The sequence below is a fragment of the Terrapene carolina genome, unplaced genomic scaffold, assembly GCF_002925995.2.
Source record: "Terrapene carolina triunguis isolate 2854851 unplaced genomic scaffold, T_m_triunguis-2.0 Scaffold194, whole genome shotgun sequence".
NCBI lineage: Eukaryota > Metazoa > Chordata > Testudines > Emydidae > Terrapene > Terrapene triunguis.
Window position 1 is genome coordinate 8,573,395 of NW_020664545.1, and position 12,807 is coordinate 8,586,201.

Genomic DNA, 12,807 nt, shown 5'->3' on the forward strand with positions numbered 1-12,807 from the left:
AGGTTACCATTTGGAAACTCAAAAGCAACGTTTTGCTGTTAAGAGCTTAGCAGTCGCTTTGGGTCTGGGACCAAAGTCTTAACAGAAGTGGAAAAGTCCAGAGGCCATTAATACGTGGTCGCCGTGCTCCACTTAGCCCTTGGCTAAGTCTCCAAACACCATGACATTAATGCGGTCAGCAGTACCAGTGATGGGCTTTGCACTGTTTCATGACTGAAATAAACCTGAATTGGAGTTACCGAGGTAGTTGACTAGAAACTGAGATTTCCCCACCTGGCATTTTCTTGAAGGCCATACATCCCCTCCACCCCACCTCACGCCTACACAATGCCACATGTCCAGTTGATGGGCGGCAGCTGTCCGGCAGGCCCCTGGCACCGATTCCCAAGACAAAGCCTTCTTTACAAAAGGGAATGCACAGCCCTTTGCGTCTTCAAAAACACCAAGTTATTGCACTTCAAAAATACAACAGATTTGTGGTTCAAGCCCTTCCCGCCCTCCCCATGGCTTCTGCTCAACTAAAAATGATTCACTACGCACAATTTCTACATTATCTTCAGATTAGATTAAAAGGATTCAAAACGTGTCTCTTTACATGAGGTGCAGAGCTGCTGGAGCTCCTAACTAGAACAGTGCGATTCCAATCTTAAGTCTCTCCTTTCATTCCTTCCCCCACCCCTAAAAAACCCCCTAACCTTGCTCGGATATATAAACCTCCTCCCCCCACCCCAAGTCCCTCTCTTTCCCACCCTAACCCGCCCATTCACATGTCCAGCAAAACTTTAGATAATCAGGAATGGTTATTTAACAAGACAATAAAAATGCACACAGCTTTGGAGATGCACTGGAGTTAGCCATCCTGTAGGTTTTCAGGGGAACTCCAGCGATTCACACTGTAATGTTGAATGGCACCCGAGGTCAGTTAGCTCTGGATCCTGGCTGCCTGGCTTAAGACACTTTCCTTACTTCGGACTCCGGGTCAGGTTGAGCTGGCAGAGCTCGGGTCAGGCTGTTTAGTGGGGTAGTTTTCCAACCAAGAAGCAGCTCAATGGTTTTATTTTTCGTTTTAATGGTTAACTTGGAATAGGAACGTCAAAAGGAGACCAGGGAGGAAGGGAAGTGAGGCGAAGGAGAAATTCCCCTCCTCTCCAGTTTAGTAAGCACCAGAGTATTCAAGTCTGTCCATTCTGAGATTCAGAGCTACTTCCGCAGTCAGCAGGCAGAAACTAAACCTTTCTCGTAAGAGCAGCGTCGTTTCGGTTGGGGTCCATCATCATCGTCGTCGTCTTCCTCGTCTTCCTCCTCCTCTTCCTCAGATGATGAACTGTCCAGTGTTAAATCCACAACGTCGGCGGTGACCTTGCCGTTCTCTCCATTACCATTGGGAGTGGGCAACAGCCCGTTCACATCGGAAGAACCTGGGAAGAAAGGCTTCATTAGAACATCTACAAAACTTCCCCACTAACGCTCCTCGACAGCTCTTTCACCATCATCATCACAGCAAATCCCAGAGGGATGCAGCCTCCTTGCATATCTGAACAGTATTTGGAGAAGGGGCAGATAAAACATTCCTTCTAGGGAGGCTGCATACGGAAATCCATCTACTTAAAAGACCAGTGGGGTAAGTGAATACTTCCTGAGATGCCCCAGAAGGCCCATACACCCTGGAAGGAAGATGGTTACTTACCTGTACTGTAACTGTCGCTCTTTGAAATGTGGGTGCAGACGCATATTCCACTCACATGTGCACATAACCAGAGAAGTTTGCTTAGCAGTACCCATCGGGGCAGTGCTCATGCCCTCTGGCCCCCAAAGCCTCTCCTCATAGCTACATATGGGCCGCTCATCCCTGACCCCCCTCAGTTCTTTGCAACCAGAATCCAAGACTGGAGACTCTGATTCAGACATGACAGAGGGCAGGTTGCAGAATATAGGTCTGCACCCACATCTCCAAGAACAGTTACAGGTAAATAACCATCTTTTCTTTCAGTGGCTGCAGATGTATATTTCACTCAGATGACTCTCCAAGGCCTACCTCCTACTGGTACTGCTTGAATCTACTCATACAATGACTACAGAAATGCCTTCCCTAAGTTTGCACCTGACCTAGATGCCACCGCAACAGCATTCTGTTTAGTAAAAGTGCGTATGGAAGACCATGCAGCAGCCCTGCAAGTGTCCCATATCGAAACATTGTTGAGAAATGACAGATGTCACTTGGGCTACTTCATAAGCTGTCGTCATGCTTGAAGTTCTCCCACCAGGAAATTGTGCGTGTTGAGACCAGGTTTCCTTTCATCTGATCCGCATAAAAGACAAAAAGCCGATGCAATGATTGAAGTGGTTTAGTCCTTTGCACATAAAATGCAAAGCATCGCCTCCCATTGAACGTATGAAGACACGGATCATCCGAGTGTGGCTTAGTAAAGGATACAGGGTAACTAAATAACCTGCTTATGGTGAAACTGTGAAAATCACTTTGGATAAAAAACTTCAGATGTGGCCGGAAGGACACTTTTTCTTTGAAGAACTGCGTAGGAGGAAGCCCTGCCATTAGGACCTGCTGTTCGCAGACTCTTCTTGTGGATGTTATAGCAATAAGAAAGGCCGTCTTCTGGGAAAGAAAAAGAGACGAAGAGCAAGCTGGTAGCGGCTCAAATGGAGGACACATGAGGGTGGCCTGTACAGTATTAAGGTCTCACAACGGGACCATTTCCTTCACAGGTGCAAACAGACGGACAATACTTTTCAGAAATCTCACCGTCATGGAGTCTGAGAAAACTGACTTCCCCTGGATTGGAGAATGGAATGCCGAGATTGCTGCCAACAAGCTAAGGGGCAGACGGGAGGACTTCAGATGTAACAAGTAATCCCAAAGCATCCTAAGCATGAGCGAAAATCAGCTGAATTCCCCTAGATGTTGACCAAATGGGGAAAACTTACTTGGCTAAATTGGTGGTCCTAGTAGATGATTTTCTACTATTAAGTAGGCCCCTCCAAACTGCTTCCAAATACTGCCTTTCCTCTTCATCTAACCATCCATACTGTGAAGTATAGATTGCTCAGCGTAGGATATGCAACTTGGCCATGGTGCTGAGTCAGGAGGTCGGGAAAGAGATGAAGAGATCTGGGAGGCTGGACAGACAGATTGAGAAGGTTAGAGATCCAACCTTGTCTTGACCAAGCTCGCACAATAAGTATCAGTTTGGCAAGGTCCAACTTCAGAGTTTGAGGATAACCTGAGAGAGAAGAGGAATAGGGGGAAAGGCGTACATCAGGGCTGATCCCCAATTCAAATGGAAGGCATTGGTTAAAGATCCTGGACTGAGATCAAGAACAAAACTGACGGCATTTTTACTGTCCTTTGTTGCAAACAGGTTTACTGAAGGGATGCCCCATTCCCTGAGGATGGGCCTCACCATGCTGCTTTTCAGAGACCTGTGGTTCTCGGAGAAACTCCTGCTGAGATGGTTGGCCAACTGGTTTTGTGAGGCCGGTAAGCGTGAGGCTGTAAAGCATGATGTCTTTGATGCAAAAAGTACCAGAACGCTATTGCGTCCTAGCAAAGCTGGTTGGAACGGGCTCCTCTCTGGTTGTTCAAATGAAGCATTGTGGTGGTATGCTCCCCTGATCTGATCCCAAAAGGCAGGACAAGCATCATAAGTGGCTTGAAGCTCCAGTATATTGATATGAAAAGACGCTTCCGTCTCTGACCACAAATCATAAACCTTTAATGTCCGTAGATGCGCTATTATGGAGGCATCATTGACTGGAGTCCTGGTCAGTAGAGGACAGGCAAAGGGAACCTGACATGCATTGTTCTGTTTAGCCCACCACTGTAGCGAGCCCAGTATCTCTGGTGGCAACTCGGGTGATTGTCCTCTTCAGTCATGGTTGAAGTTGGTCTAAGATGCAATCTCACGTGCTGGACCACATAAGTGCACGGGGCCATATGATCTAGTAACTTCAGGTATACGTGGACCATGGTCGAAGGCTGAGATTAGAGGTCCAGAGGCACAAAGGTGTCATATTGTTTGGAATCACTGACATGGGAGAAAGGCCCTCAAGTTCATAGAGTCTAATAAGGTCCTCATAAAAATCAATGTCTACTTTGCTGTGTTCAAAATCAACCCCAGTTGATCAAAGAGGTACCGTGTGAACTGGAGAGGACTGAGGACTTATTCTTTGGATCTGCCCCTCACTACCCAATTGTCTTGGTACGGGAGGACATGAATTCCCCTCCATTGGGGATAAGCCACTACAACCATCATCATACATTCACTAAAGACACATGGGGCTGATGACAGGCCAAAGTAGAGACCAGCGTACTGATAATGTTGATTGATGACTAGGCAACTTCCTGTGGTCTGGGAAAAATCACCACATGGAAGCAGGCATCCTGAAGATTGAGAGCAGCAAACCAGACGGCGTGATCCAAAGTGAGGAGAATAGATTAAAAGGATCCACCTTCTCTACAGCTCCCAGAGCACAGAGTCTGGACCTGCTGAAGCAGCAGCAGCAGCGGCTCGGAGATGGGTCCCTGAAAACTGATGTGGAAAGGGGAAAATGGACAGAAGTTGGATGGCATAACCTGACCCCACAGTTCTTAGGACCCATCTGTCCGTAGTAATTGCTTCCCATGCACTGCAGAAATGAGACAGCCCATCCCCGAATGGAGATGTAGTTGAGACGGTCACAACTGGTAAGCTGCTCTCGATATGCAAGTCAAAGACTCTGCCTGCCCAAAGATGGAGGAGGAGGATGGGCTGGTTGGTTAAAATTAGAACCAGGTCTCCTCTGTGATTTATGCCCTTTTCTGAAGAATTCTTGCAGCCTACCAAGGTAGGATAACAGCTGGAAGTATCAATGCAGACGATATTGCTGGGCTGTAGCTGACCCCGCAAAATGGTGCCTCTTTGTGGGCTGGGTATAAAATTCCCAATGACTGGAAAGTAGCATGAGTCCTCAAAAGAATGCAACGTATCATCAGTTTCTTAGAGAGCAAAAATTGACCATAAAAAGGTAAGTCCTCTATGCTCCTTTGGACCTCAGGAGCTATGCCAGAATTCCGTATCCTCGAGGCCCTTCTCAATGTTACTGCCGAAGCCATAAAACTGGACAAAGCATTTGCCACATCCAATGTTGACTGCAAAGAGGTTTTGGCCACCAAATGGCCTTATGCAATAAATGCCTCAAAACTCTCCCTGGAGGATTCGGATAACTAATCTGTAAACATGGACACAGCGTCCCAATTCACAAAGTCATATTTAGGTAATATTTTCTGCTGGTTGGCAACTCAACTTTGTAATGAAGAGATTGAATAAACTTTCCTCCCCATCAAGTCCAACCTCTTATACTCCGACTTGAGGAATGGATTTCTCGCTCTCCTGCCATAACTTCTTGTTTTTTACCATCACAACCAGGGAAATAGGAGCTGGATGTGAGAAAACACACTTGCATGGGAACCTTGCCTGGGAACGTAATCTCTCATCAGTACACTTTGCTGTGGGTGTTAGAGGCATTGGGGGTATTCCACAGATTTGGGAGGCTCGAAGATCACTTCATTTATAATGAGAGCCACTCTCCCTAGGAGCTGAGAACTGAAGGATATCCAGTAACGTAGGTTTGTTCTCCTTAAAAACCTCAGCTTGAATAGCCAAGATCGAGACCATTCATCTCAAGAGATCTGGATAAGGATTTAAAATCTTTAGGTACCAGAGATGATGCTATAGGGCTGGATTCTTCATCTGGCGACAAGGAAGAAGGAAGCAGTGGAAACACATGACTATAACAAGGGTTCCAGGATGCACCGATTAAGAGGAAGCCAACTCAGTCTATGGCTGAAGCACAAGCAGCTCGGAAGGGGAGAGAACAGGTGAGCTTGCCCTGGACTTAGTGGAAGATTCGGACCTTGCCGAATAAGGAACCGCCCAAGGATTCCAAGTAAGCCACTGGATAGGGTAGGACATTAGTGACCAGCAGAAGCTAGGCCAGGTGTAGTTATCCCTAATGCATGAGTGGTACCAATCCCCATACCACTGGCAATCGCCCAGAAGTTTAAGTGACCTCAGAGTGGGACTGCGAAGGTGAAGAAGATGGAAAGGTCTCCTAACTAGATCCTGAAGACTCTTCATATAGTCTGATTGTAATGAAGGAGCCACTCCAGATGAAGCCAGTAAAGGCCTTGCATCAACTGCAAGACATGGCACTTACAGTCCTGATAAAGGCAACCCACTCCGTATCGAAGCCGGCATTGGTACCAAAACCAGAGTTGATCCCAGACCCAGAGTTAGACTGCGCTGCAATCATTGTCGGTACCGAAGATAGCATCTGCACTGGCAAACCCCTCGGTACAGACCAGGAAGCCAACTGCAACCCTGCCCCATGGGTACGAGGTGCTGCAGCCAGAGCCAACAACAGTCTGCAGCCAGTCCCAGTGGTGCCAAGGACACCGAATACTAAGCCACCACTGTAAAATGCTCCTGAACAAGTGGTGAGTCAGGAACAGAAAGGCACAGCAAATCCACTGCTGCCCAATACACTGCCAATATGGAAACCACCCATGACGACAACACTGTTGGGACTGGACTCAATGGATGCCCCACAGGCGGTACCAGAGTTGACTGTACAGTCTCTAACTGGCTTCACATTGGTACTGCAGAGTGGGTTGACAGTCCACCTCTATCCCACATACTGAAAGACTCACAGTGCCGGTCTACACTTCTCTTAGAAAGGGAGTAGGAATCTCTCCAAGTTCTGGAGCGGCTCCAGTCCATTTTGTGAGAGCTTTTCCCTCACATTACCAAAGGAAGGAGAACAATCACTGTTGCTCTTGGGCGAGGAATCCAAGTATGACTGTGGAGTCGCAGCCCATACCAGCTCAGGTGCTCTCCGAGGGGCCTGATGATCTGTGGCAGTCCCCTCTGCTGAAGCAGGCCTCATGTTCTGCTCTAGTAGGTGCTAATTTAAGTGCAAGGCTCTAACCACCTGCATTCTCTTCTTGAACTTACAGATGGAGCATCTTTCCTTAATGTGCCCTTCCCCAAGGCACAACAAACATTGAGCGTGGGGGGAGAGGGGGAGGGGTCACTGGTAGGGATAGCTACTCCACATGGTGGACAATGCTTAAAACTCAGGGAAGGTGTCACACCTGGCTAAAAAAAAACTAACTACACTGCATTAAACCCTAAGGTACTACTAAACTAACTATTTCTTGTTTTTTTCCCCCCCAATAAACCCTGCGATAGAGAACATGAGGTGAGACACCACACTGAACGCTCCAACTCAAGCCGCGGGCGGGAAGGAACTGAGGGGGATCAGAGCGCTGCCTCCCTTATATAGCCATGGTAGGGGCTATGGCAGCCAGTGGGCACAAGTACCACCCCAACAGGTACTGCCAAGCGGAGGTCTTTGGCTTCAGTGCTTTGGACAAGTGCACACATGAATGGAACACACATCGGCAGCCACTCAAAGAATTAGGGTTTGCTCAGGAAATATCTGCACAAAAATAAGGGACCGCTTCAGTCAGACGTTACAGAACAATGCAGACCGATTTGTTGGTAAAAACACCACTAATGAAAGGTCCATGAGTGGAGGCAGAACATTTCAGGGTTATTCTATAAGTGAATATATAAAAGATGTTAGTTCCATGCCACTTTGAAGGGATAACCCAGTTTTGCTAAACAACTGATCTGAACACTAACTAAACCATTAGGGATCTATTCAAAGGGCTCGAGGACCCCAACCAGAATGATCCCCTCCTTACTGTGCAGTTACTATCTCTGATACTACTTACTCTTTTGTATAGAAAGACGGGGGAACCTATTAGCTGACTTACAGCGGTATTCTGAGCAGAGCTCATAAGGTGTTCGACAACTCTCCAACACTGACCCAGCTTCCCGATTTTGTATCAAGTGATCTGTGTATGTTCTTTACAGTTCATCTTTCAGTGCATTTAAAATCATTAGCCCCACTCACTACACACCCACCTAGTACCAATATTGGACACTGAGGGCTGCAGCTTCTCTCTTTCTCAGCTTTGATTGGACACCAGGATCCATCCACCAGGTATTCTATTTCATCTGCATCCTCGCATTCCGTCAATATTTTTGATAGCAGCCTGGAGAGGAAAGAAGATGCCATCTATTAGCCTTGAGGCAATCAGCAGAGCACCTTTGACGACAGAACGCGAAGAAGATGGATCCTCACCTTAAATGGCCCTAAAATTTATGTTTGAAGGGAATTTGGTAGTGAAAAGCTGCTACACCCAAGTCCTATTCCCCCCCTCTCCCCCCACACCAGGTACTGGCAGTACCAACATCCCCAGTCCATCCTGACATGGCTTAAACCATGAATCAGAGAGCAGCCTCCATGCTCAATTCAGTCCTTGGTCTCTGCTGATGCTGCCCATGGTGTGGGAGAGGACAACTACTGTTATTTATGACAGGTGGTAGTTCTTTGAGGAAGCCTTTCCACTAGGAAGTGGGCTGAGATAGCAACTCAGTTATTAGACCACATTTGAACACGATGCAAAAGACTCAGCTCCTCACACCCCATCCTGTAGCCCATCAGATCCCAAAGGCTGAAATTTTAATTACAGTAGAACACATTCCCACCCCCACTGCAAGTGTGAAGTTAGGCCAATAGACAAGTCCCTTGTGCTTCTGCCCAGACAATATTCTTATGATGCTACATCTATAGTACACTGGGTGACTTATGCACACACATTTAGTTTATTACATTATGAAAGGACAGAGTAATCCACCAGATTACGAAAGTCAGGTAGGAAGTGTAGCCTTCCTCTCTTCTTACTCTTTATCAGTCCAGACGCTGGACTTCCCAAGCTAGTGATGAAATCTCCAGGGAAGTATAATGCATGCAATGTCCTCCCGCTAGAGGCTGCATCAGAAAAAGCTTCTGTGCCCAGCCCACACGGTGTTGAAAATACAAAAAATGATGGCATAGATCCAGATGGCCACCTTACCCATCTCTAATCACAAGGATTACCCATCTTCTAACCAGATCGAGACTACCTCTCTGGTTCATCGTGCCTTAGAGGTTGGGCATTTGCTTTACTATTGTTGAAGTGTTTCTCATCACTGGCCTCATGAGGGTGTTTGTTTAATAGTTATTGGAACAGACCATCTAGAATTCAGATTGTAGAAAGCATCACTCACGCCTAGGCTGTGGAGTTTTTCCCTTTATCAGTACGAGGGTGAACCAACACTTGATTTGTAAAAGTTTGAAGTTTCCTTGAAGTGCGATATCATTCTGAGCACTGCTTTGCCCCGATTGAGTAGGATCTGCTATTTGATTCACGACAGGACCTGGACGGCTCTAGTCTCCTAGCCTAGCAAAATGGATACTAGAAATAGAACTTTAAGGATGTAAGCCTCCCTGAACCATTTTACATGAGATCCATCAACTAGCTTGGTCTTCAGTAGCTTCCTTGGATCTTTACCGGATCAACACAAAGGTTGTGTTCCTTTGCTTGCTGAAACGGACAACATCCAGATCAGACTCCAACATGGTCCGCTCTAGTTTACTCCTAAAGACTGACTATTACTACCAATTTTACAAAAATTGAACAGGTACAAAGTTCAGCTGTCTAGAGAAATGCCAGATTAATGACAAAGGCATGGATTGGATCGAGTTCATCTTCTCTACATCACTGTTTTCTGCTGTAAAATAAAGAAAAGGAAGTTTTGCCAGTGGAGGTAGCACTACTGGAACACCCTTTCTTCCATAAGCTTTAGTCCTCCATAGCCAGGCTATAAATGAGAAAGGGAAATGGATATTCCTGGTGTATTTACTCCTGGGGGAATTCTGAACACAATATTTTAAAATTCTGCATTTGTCAAAATAATGCAATATAATCACTCTGGTTTCAATTATTTCAGTAGTTTATTTAAACTACAATACAATGGATGGAGCATAGGAATGGGGAGCATTGGAGGAAGTCCCCAAACCCCCTTGCCTAACAGTAATGTGGCTAAGTTTGACCCTTTATTTCTAGTTATTAGTCAACAAATCTATGCAGCCATATGCTCAGTGTTACATCATAGGCAACTGAGGGCTGGGGAAATCAAACTCACAATTTACATTGGCTACTGACCATCTCCAGAAAGGTCAGTAGCAAACAGTTCATGGAGCACATTTTGATAGGAAATGTTTTCAGTCCAAAAATGTAGACCAGTTCTAATCACGAAAGCACAATAAGCATTTATAAGGCCATACTGTCCTTTACACCAGTGCTTCTCAAAGTCGGGTAGCCGACTTGTTCAGGGAAAGCCCTGGCGGTCCAGGCCGGTTTGTTTACCTGCCACATCCGCAGGTTCGGCTGATTGCAGCTCCCACTGGCCGCGGTTCGCCGCTCCAGGCCAATGGGGGCTGTGGGAAGGGCGACCTGCACATCCCTCGGCCTGTGCCGCTTCCCCAGGCCAGTGGGAGCCGCGATCGGCCAAACCTGCAGACACAGCAGGTAAACAAACTGGCCCAGACTGCCAGGTGCTTTCCCTGAACAAGCGGCAGACCGGCTTTGAGAAGCACTGCTTTACACCCTTCTGGCAATGTGAAGGAGCCTTGAAACTTTTACACCTGTTTTATACACCTGCGGGGGGGATTCAAAAGACAATGGGAACAATTCATTAAGCAGGTAGGCTGCTACATTCTGCTCTGCCTGAGGGGACAGAGCCTGCCCCATTCCTACCTCCTCAGAAACATCCTGAAGCCCTGCTCCTCCACTCTGTGCTTGCTGCAATAGCGAGCGAGAGGGACAGAATGTCTCTCTCACTTGCATGACTGCCCAGCTCCCCCCTTCCGGTGGTGATTTACACCTCTACCGGCTGCTCTGGGCACCTGAGCCAACTTCCTGACAGCACAGGCAGGGGCGCATGACTGCTCTTGCAGCTTTCCTTTGCTTTCCTATCAGAAGTCATTTTTCTACGGGGAAGCAAAGAAATCTGCAGGAGACATGAATTCTGCACATGCACAGCGATGCAAAATTCCCCCAGGAGTATGCATTGGTAAGCTTGGCAGAATTTAATAATTTTGATGGATAATCTCAAAGCCTATTTAAGCATCTTCTTCTGTTTTCATCTGTTTAAATTTTCCACAGTTTCAGGAAATTACATGGGGTCAAATAATTATTTAATGACAGACATTAAGATTCAAAAAGTTAAATCTTTATGACTTAAAACAAACACGTCAAAATATACAAAGTAAATATTTTTAAATCCAACTCTAACAAGTTCTCAAGCATCATTTTTCTTACTTTGCATATCAGTAACTTTAGATTTTTCTTGGTAAATGTTAAAAATTCAATTCTTCCAAGCCTATGTATTGGCCACAGGGCAAAGTGAACAGGTAATCTATGCCTAGGTTGCTTCAGACTGACTGAGGAGGTCACAATAGCCAGAGAAGATCAGGAACTATGAATTTCTTGATGCCCTGAGTACTGTCTGCATGACTAAATCCATGGGAATATATAACCGAGGTTGAAGTTCACATATACTCACTCATCTGCCCTTTGTAGAATTCATCTGAGCTCTTGTGATTGGGTCCATCAGTATATTTGAGAGAATCCCCATGAGGAGGTCTGAGATATCTGAGGCGGGAGTTCGTTTCCCAGAAACCAGGAGCTCTGCACCTTGTTGCCATCACCATTTGTACAATTGTCAGCAATTTCCACACCGAAGCTCAGTAAATAGTCAGGCTGTCTAGCCATTTCCTGATTCCTGTGCTGCCTTGTTCACATAGGAAACAATGGCATTCATCACTTTGTTCCTTCCTTTGCTCTTGGCAGAGTAGGCAGCCAGTTTACTGAGCTCTCCTTTAAGGTGATCAGCATCTAAACCCATGTTCCTGGAGTTACTGGGGATCCTAGTCAGGTCTGTAACTTGTTTAGGGTGGCATCTGTTGCTGGATTAGCTAGTTCAGTGGTTCTGTAGAGGACTCTTGTCCCGGTTCTGCATATGGAGACCATACCTCAATGGTAAGAGGCAGACATTCCTTGGATAGGACTATCCTCTTGATAAGACTCAGTTCCATCTCTCCATGTTTCTTTATATGATCTTCCAATATCACAGTATCAAACCTTGTTCTGAGATGCACAATGGAAGCATATCACCTCCAAGGTGCTGGTCTATTACCAAGCATTAATCTTTGAGCAGCTGACATTCTTAAATGTCTTCAAGGCTAAGGGTTAAGGACTCTCTTTGACTCAGCCAGTTGCCCAAGTATAGACAGACTGTGAAGCCTTCTCCCTTCCAGGCTGATGTATAAACGGCCACCATGTTTGAGAATGTCTATGGTGCTGTTGCTAGTCCAAAGGTATTGGTACTGGTATGTGGACCCCAACACTGAATATTGCATCTGTAGGACATGCCCCCTCACAGGCCAGTTGTTCTCTTATCAAGTTTTTTCAAAGGGCATAGAAACCCCCTACAGTTCACAATCTGAAGGCATGGGCTTTTAGGGTTGCCACCCTAATGTTCGGGACCCACAAAAACACACTGGGCAGCACAAGACGACAGAATGAAAGAACCCTCCTCCAGATATATTAAACACACAGTCTCCACAAGGGGCTAAAAGAAGATGATGGTTTGGGGTTGGACAGTCTTTAAGGACCTTCCCTAAAATTTGTGGCTTCAGATTCTTGCCCCAGATTGGGGGAAACAAAATGCAGGCCTCCTGCCTCCCAACGTGGACCATAATGCTCTCTTGGACTTGGTTCTCTGGTCTGCCTCCTTCATATGCTGTTTTAACAAAGTGACCCAAACTCGACTGGCTGGATCAGAGCTCAGCGGG

The 12,807-nt window shown here is 46.3% G+C and overlaps 1 protein-coding gene across 1 annotated transcript in view; it reads right to left on the reverse strand.

The window, feature by feature from the left end:
• Positions 1-719: 719 nt before the first annotated feature.
• The window catches only part of PIAS4 (protein inhibitor of activated STAT 4), a 29,600-nt gene continuing 17,512 nt past the window's right edge, over positions 720-12,807 (reverse strand). Inside the window, exons 9-10 of the mRNA XM_026654959.2 lie at positions 7,989-8,119; positions 720-1,418 (exon numbers count right to left, since the gene is read on the reverse strand). Coding sequence (XP_026510744.1) covers positions 1,213-1,418; positions 7,989-8,119 — 337 coding nt within the window. The 3' untranslated portion in view covers positions 720-1,212. The remainder of the gene's footprint in view (positions 1,419-7,988; positions 8,120-12,807) is intronic.